General features: G+C 37.6%; 1 protein-coding gene across 2 annotated transcripts in view; it reads left to right on the forward strand.

The window, feature by feature from the left end:
• Nucleotides 1–6441, forward strand: part of sphkap (SPHK1 interactor, AKAP domain containing) — a 104126-nt gene extending 97685 nt beyond the window's left edge. For both annotated transcript variants that reach the window (XM_052017145.1, XM_052017146.1), the window contains exon 12: nt 4843–6441. In XM_052017145.1, the coding sequence (XP_051873105.1) occupies nt 4843–4989 (147 nt within the window). In that variant the 3' untranslated portion in view covers nt 4990–6441. The remainder of the gene's footprint in view (nt 1–4842) is intronic.
• The last annotated feature ends 1771 nt before the right edge of the window (nt 6442–8212 follow it).

Genomic DNA, 8212 nt, shown 5'->3' on the forward strand with positions numbered 1-8212 from the left:
CAAGCTGTATTTTTTTTGTGGGATAATTCTAGCATCTGCAGTGGGTTTGATTTTCATGTTACAGTATCAGTTTCATTACAGTTGTGCTGAAAGTAATTATGGTCAAAAGCTGCCAAGATGTCCAAGACTATAACCAAGAAAGAAGCTATTACCTAAAAATTTCATTGCTCAGTATGTCTTTATCAGTGCTGCACATATATATATATAAAAAACAGTGGTTCCCAGAGTGAAAAGCAACAAGAGTGGTTTCTGGATCAAATCACACCACTCTGGAACTTTGACTATAGCACTTTCTATCTAGTGTGCAGTTGAGCCATTTTCAGCATTGAAGACTGATCCTTGTCCTGAGATGACTTCGAATTCATGACTCTTTCCCCAGCCCCTCAGGCAATTTTCCCCACTGCATCATGGTTATAGCCCCAAGGCCATAACCATGATGTGTTTTGTGTGTGTTGCACTGACACAACGTGCGAAGGATTCCCTTCATGCAAAGCTAATGCAATACCACCTAAAGCTCTGGGCCTCAGGTATTACTGAACTTCAACGCATTGGCCACAAAGCCAAAATGTGAGGCGATTGATTAATGTGCTTCTGCAGGAATGATGAACTTCAAGGCTAATTTGTTTCCATACAGTTTTTCACATCCTCAGGAAATTGTAAAGTATGTTTCAGTGAATTACTCTTGTTGCCTAAGTAAATGTGGCAACCTCTTTGTACATAGAAAGGTTCAACAAACAGCAACAGGGATGAATCATTCATTAGTTCAATTTTTTTTGATACGCAAGGTAGGTTCAGAGTCCTTACAGACTCCATTCTTCTTCAACCAGTGCTTTGGAATCTTTTACAGCAGCCAAATTGGTAGATTATCATAAGAACTTTTAGAAATTGAAGCATGAATAGACAATTCAACCCCTCACATTCCATACAAACATAGCTGATCTTTTACCTCAGCACTGCTCTCCTGCACTAAACCCATACCTTTGTTTCTCTTGATATCCAAAAATCTTCCTACCTTTGTCCTGAATGTACTCAGCAACTGAGCCTCTGCAATTCTTTTGGGTAGAGAGCCTCTGGCTGAAGAAATTTCTTCTCATCTCAGTCCCTTATTTTGACACTATGATCCCTGGTTCCAAGCCCAGCCAGCAGAGACAACATTATGCAACTAGCCTGTCAAGACCTATTAAGACCATTCCCCCCCTCACCCTTTCTTTAAATCATTTAAACTCAATAGAGTATAGTCCCAATCTGTTTAATCTCTTTTGGAATAACAACCCTCCCCCATCCCAGGAATCAATCTGGTAAATCTTCATTGCACTTTGTAAATCGCCAACTTGTACACAATATTCTGGGTACATTATACCAGGGCATGAAATAATTACATAAGACATTGTTATTCCTGTACTTAAATCCTCTTACAATAAAGGCTAACATACAATTTTTCTTCCAAATCACTTTCTGTACATTAATTTTCTATAATTCTTATACAAGGACACCCAGGTCCCCTGAACAATACCTTTCAATCATTTACCATTTTAAAAAAATGCACTGCTTATCCACTTTTTCTGTCAAATTGGATGATTTTACAATTTCCCCCATCATATTCCCTCTGCCATATACACACCTATTCATTTGGCCTGTCTTTTTCTCCCTGAAGCCTTTCTACAACGTTCTCAGAGCCCAGACTGCCGTCCAGCTTTGTATTATCAGCCAACTTGACTATATTACACTTGGTCCCCTCATCCAAATCATTGATATAGAATGTAAACAGCATTAATCCTTACAGGATCACACTAATCGCAGACTCCCAAGCCAATGATCCATTTGTTCTTCTCCATCCATTCACCAACCCTAATACCATATGTTCTCATTTTATTTAATAATCTTTCATGTGGCCTTTCATTGAGGGCCTTCTGAAAGTTCAAATACAGTACACCTTTTGGTTCCTATTTACTTATTCTGCTAGCTACAAACACATAAATCAAAAAGCAGGACCTCAGAAAATGGAGCAGCTCTCCCACAACATCATTTAAGGGTCAACCAGGAGCAGATATTGAACCCAGAACACTTTGACTCAGATGCAATCAGACAGTTGGATCAATAAATACAATTACATTCTCCTCTGAATCTTTTCCTTGTATTTTTTAATGCAAAAAACTGGAAAATCAAAAACTTCATCCTACTTGTCTAGGCTGTTTCTCTGATGTGTTCCCTTATCCAAACTGTGAATTCTGGTTAGCATTCAATATATTTATTTTAAAATGCACTTACCTTTTCAGTTCCACTATTTTGTTTATGCTTTCACAGGACGTGGGTCAAATTGTCCACAGGAATCATACACTGAGACTCACCCTGAAAATTTCCTTTCCTGACTGAATGAGGGGCACTCCTTGCTCATGAACGTAGAAAAAGAACAACAGAGTTCTGGTAGCTTCAAACTTTCCCTGATGCTTTTATGATTAAAAATTGGAGTTACTTTATATTTGCACAGGGAACTTCCAAAGAAACTCCATCACCTGCAACATTTATTGTTGTCACAAATGTATCATTCATGCTGTCTGTACTTCAGGCCAAACAGAAGCACATTTATTTAAATCGATCTTACCCTTGCAAGTGGGAAAAGGTGGTTCACACTTTCTCTCCAATTGTACAAAATATTACATTTTTATATATGATCAGAGGCATGGTACTGACATACTCCAATCAGCACTGAGCCAATCAGACAAAAGTGATCTTGTAATCAATTATTGTTGACATTACTGGCAATTACTGTCAATTATTATTGACCTTTGTAGCCTCCACCTCACCAAGGACTATACTACGAGATAGGAAGGTGTTGTATGTCACAATTGAGTGCTGTGCCAAAAACAAACTGTCTTTACATTTGGTTGAATTTTTTTCAGGAAGTGATGAAGATGATTGACAAGGGTAGGGCAGTGGATGTTGTCTACATGGACATTAGTAAAGCATTTGACAAGGCCTCTCATGGTAGGGTGGTCCAGAAGGTTAAGTCACATAGGGTCTATGGTGAGTTGGTAATTTGGATACAAAATTAGCTTGGTCATAGAAGATAGTGAAGGAGTGTTTCTCTGACTGGACGTCTGTGACCAATGGTATTTCTGCTCGGATCTCTATTGTTTGAGATATGATCTGGATGAAAATTTAGATGGTATGATTAGTAAGTTTGCAGATGACACAAAAATTGGTGGAGTTGTGGATAGTGAAGAAGGTTGTCGATGGATGCAGCAGAATATGGATAAGTTGGAAATTTGAGTGTTGAGATGGCAGATGGAGATTAATCCGGTCAAGGGTGAGGTGTTGCATTTTGGGAGGTCAAATGCAAGAGGAAAGTATATAGTAAATGGTAGTCCCTTAGGAGTACTGATATACAGATAGATCTTGGGACAAGTCCATAGCTCCCTGATAGTGGCAACACAAGTGGATAGGGTGGTAAAGAAGGCATGCGGCATGCTTGCCTTTATCAGTTGGGGCATTGAGTATAAAAATTGGTAAGTCACATTGCCACTGTATAAAAATTAAGTAAGGCCACATTTGAAGTATTGTGTGCAGTGCTGGTGGCCACACTACAGGAAGGATGTGGAGGCTTCAGAAAGGGTGCAGAGAGGTTCGCAAGGATGTTGGCTGAAATGGAGAGTATAAGCTATAAGGAGAGGTAGGACAAGCTTGGATTGTTTTCTCTGGAGTGTCGGAGGCTGAGGGGAGACCTGATAGAAGTATATAAAATTACCAGAGACAGAGATAAGGTAGGTAGTCAGAGTCTTTTTCCCAGGGTGGAAATGTCAAATACTAGAGGGCATAGCTTTAAGGTGAGAGAGGGAAAGTTTAGAGATGTGCAAGGCACGTTTTTTATGCAGACAGTGATAGCTGCCTGGAGTGCACTGCCAGTGGGTAGTGGGTGGGGTAAGTGCAGGGAGATTGGTAGAAGGAGATACAAAGCAATGTTTAAGAGGCATTTAAACAGACACATGGACTGTTTAAATTGGAGGGATATGGGCCATATGGAGGCAGCTGGGATTAGCTAGATTGGCATCATGGTCGGTGCAGACACGGTGAGCTGAAGGGCCTGTTCCTGTGCTGTACTGTTCTATGTTCTATACTTTAGGTTCTTCTGTATTCCTCACAAAGAGCCCTTTGCTACATGCGTTGTAAACACAGGGGAGTCCTGTACAATCACAGTCCTGATTACTCACTGTCATGGGTCTAATTCTCATCATACTGCTTGTTTTTTATTGCATTCCGTAGTGTCGAACAGTCTCTAAAATCTTCCCATATGGTCTAGGAGAGAGCTTATACTGTCCCCTACCCTAATTCTACTTGTCATACTGTTTGTTTACCGTCAGACTCTCCAAGACTGACTGCCAACTAAGTAGAAGGTAGTGAGTGCATGTTTTCGCTGACTTTATTTGTAAAGAAATTAACTCTCTATGCTGCTCATCCTTTTCCACACAAAAAAAATGAGAATCATCCCACCATGTTTATCATAATGGGAATTTCACAGTGTGTGGTGACACTGCAATAGTGAAGCCACTTCAAAACAAGACAAAAATAATTGACTGTGATGTGATTTGGAACACGGAGTTTGTTAAAGACTCTATTATGGTTGTATATTCCTTCTTTCTTTGATGGTAAGGTAAACAAATTTGCAGATGAAAGCATTAAAGCAACCGCAAGTGCAGAAAACAGAAAATAAAAAATATTGTTCACAGCATGATTATAAGTTCTATAGAAATAGTATTATACAGTTTACTTTCTCTTCATAATTTTATATACATATAGGGCAAAATGGTCTGTTATGCAATAACCAATTTCTTGGTTTGGATTCAGTTTTTAGATGTTATCCACTTTGCTGACCAGAAAGCATGGAAGCTCAAAGATCTGTTTCTTGCAATCATGCAGTTCTGTGAACTACAAGAGGATGGAGGAAGGCTTCCAACAAGCAGTCTGTTTGACTGGCTCCTTGAATTTGGCTAAATATTACCTTACATTTTTGGTTATGTAGATAGAAAGAAATAATAGCCAATTTGAGACTATTTGACATTGGAGTCGATTTATATGAATATTTTAAAGCCAGGTTGTGTTTTTCTTGAAGTGACTAATCATACATTAACTGGGTCACACCAAGTGGTACTGTATACAACATGTGAAAACCAGCAGTTGGATTTATGTCAAAGAGCAATTTGTTATTCATACCCAAGATATGGTGTTTCTGCCATGTACTAATTGCAGAGTTGATGCAACTATTTATGACTAAATGTGGATAAATATGTTATTTCATCACCAAAGCAGCCCCACTATTGCAGTGGGCACAGAGTGTACTCATTTTGCAATGTAAGTGTATAAGAGCTGTCACAGATGCAAAGCCACAGTCAAAGCTGAATACATTGTTATCTTTTATCTGATCTGTACTGTACATGTGAAGATGATGACACTGACATACGCAAGCCATATAGTATCAGACAAGCCTGTACTGTATATGTAAATTTGTGTGGCATGTATTTAGAGCAGATTTGGATAGACTTTGGAAAAATATTTTTACAATCATCTTACTAAAACTGTACATTAGATGTACAGCAAGCTTGTCTGTCTGACCAACCAACCTTTCAGTTAGTGAAAAGTTCCAGACAGCTGACTACAATGATTTTAATGTACTGATGCTGTTTACTCTGTTGAAATAGTCACACAATATTACGTCAAACACTAGAATGTAATACCACAAAATGCTGCATATCCAAACCAAAACTTTTGCCAGAATAGTGCAGCTAGCTAGCACTAAAGGAGCTATACTGTTTGGCAACACAAACAAATAAATGAGAATTATTCCAGTTGGAAACTGCACAAAATAATTCTGAAATTTGTCTAAAGCAGCCTAATAGGATAAATGAAAGGAAAATAACGACACTTTTTTTAGTGACTCAGTTTTGAGAAAAAAGAATTGTCTTGAAGAGTTTCTTTTTGGTCGAATTATTTGTTTAATTTCTAAACGGTACCATTCCTCTGAAATACCATTTTGTGAAAAGCACAACCGAGAGGGGAACGTTGGCATAAGCCACAATTAAGGATAAAAACAACAGCATTTCATTAAAACAAATACTTTAGGTAAATAAAAAATTGGATTTTGTACAAAAATATATGGGTTTATTTGTAATACTTCAGTTTGCAGTTACTTTGCTAGATTTAGTCAAATAATGCTTTTCTTAAAATTTATTACTATACCCTAGTTAAAACAGTGAAATAGATTAGAAAATATGCACATGAAAATACCACTCAATTCTTGTTTGGATTTAATGCTCTACCACATAAACTAATGTGGCAATACTTTCTGGATTACTATAAGAACTTTGTATGAATCCCAATTGTATTCACGTTATTTCATGAAAATAAACTCATACTGGATGTATTCACAATAAATATTGATTAAAAGTGTCAGGACTGGGTTTGTCCCTCTGAGCTGAAGAATTTTTCCTATTTTTTTCTCCACCAATGATACTGTTTTGAAACCATTTTCATTTTATTAACCTTGTTAGAAGGAAGGCAGACAGTTAAAGAACTCAGGTTATGAAGACTGCCTCACATAAATACTAGGATTATCTTAATTTAATTGAACATTGCCATCATAACAATCAATCCGCCTCATCTCTGTCATTTTCAGAAGTTTCTGATTTGACCAGGAGAAGCAGACCTTCCATCTACACAAATGATGGCAATGGTAGAGATGGGAAGATCCAAACCCAAGAGTTTTCCAGTTCTACTCCACAATAATCACACAGAGATTGAAAACTTGTACCTGCCTTCCCCATGCTAATAAAATTTAACTAGGATCAGTGCTATATACTGCATCCCTCAAAGGTGTGAGGGGATGGGCATATGTATGTACATAGAAGAAAAACTGAAATTGTTTCTGTGATGGAGAAGAACAGATAAAATACTAATACACAGCAAATCACTTGTGCATATACTTGATTAGTAGCAATACCCACTGGACATGTGCAATGATTGTTTTGTTCTGATGGAGCCAAGCCTTAGAAAAACTTCCCTAATAGAAACCAGATGAATTGGCTACTTATTAATTTCACTGCATTATTGACTCCTATTGTGTGATGATACTAGGAATGGCAGCATTTAGTTAACAGGCCTAAACCAAAGATCTAGAGATACAAGTTCAAAACCCGCCAAGACACCTGGGGAAATTAAATCTATTTAATTCAATATTCTGGAATTAAGAGGCTGGTATGTTTAATGATGATCCTGAAATTATTAAATTGTTTTAAAAAAGAATAGCTAATGTCAAATGTCTCAAGGATAATGTCCTTCAGTCTGGTGTATATACGACTCCAGACACAAACAAAGGTAGTAGACTCTTAAATGCTTTCTGAATTTGCCCAGCAAGAATCAGTTGTACCAAATTGCTATGACCTACACAATATGAACCAGAGTGATTAAAATGGTGATCTACCACCAACTTTGAAGAATTAGGAGATAGGCAATAAAAATGTCGGTATTGTCAGTAATGCTCACATCCCTTGAGAGAATTTTTTAAAATAATGAAAGGCCATGACTACTCTCACACATACCATAATTTTGAAGAAGAGTAGGGAGCTGTCTTTTGTTTTAGCCAATATTGATTACTCAATCAACATCACTAAAACATTTTATCTATCCATGGCCACAATGTTAGCTATGTGTTTTTAGTTGTTGAAATATAAGCAAGACCAGGAACATTGATGATAAGTCCTTAACTGTAAATGGGTGCTTGATGGCCAGTGGAGACTTGGTAGGCTGAAGGGCCTATGACCACACTGTACGACTCTATGACTCTTTACATGATCCATCCTGGATGTGAGAAGGACCAATAAAATTCATCTTCCACTTCAGCACATAAATGGTTTCCTTTTAAATGCATTTCAGAAGAGTGATGTTACAAATGTACAATCCTATGCAATATGGGAAATCACAGATGGTTTCCTTGTGACTTTCTGTAATTTTAAGCCAGGGAAATTATGGAGCAGAGTCAGCAACTTCTTAATTTGCACTGCCGGCAAGCAGGGTTCCATCTGGAACATATATTTATAAAGAATAAGTCTCAGTGGTAACTGCTTTCTAATTACCTTTTGATTTCATCATGCACAGGGTACTAAAGGCAGCCCAAGACAAATGAAGAAATTCTTGGTCACAAGTCAAATTTTTATTTGTTTAC

This window comes from Pristis pectinata, chromosome 6, assembly GCF_009764475.1.
Source record: "Pristis pectinata isolate sPriPec2 chromosome 6, sPriPec2.1.pri, whole genome shotgun sequence".
Lineage (NCBI taxonomy): Eukaryota > Metazoa > Chordata > Chondrichthyes > Rhinopristiformes > Pristidae > Pristis > Pristis pectinata.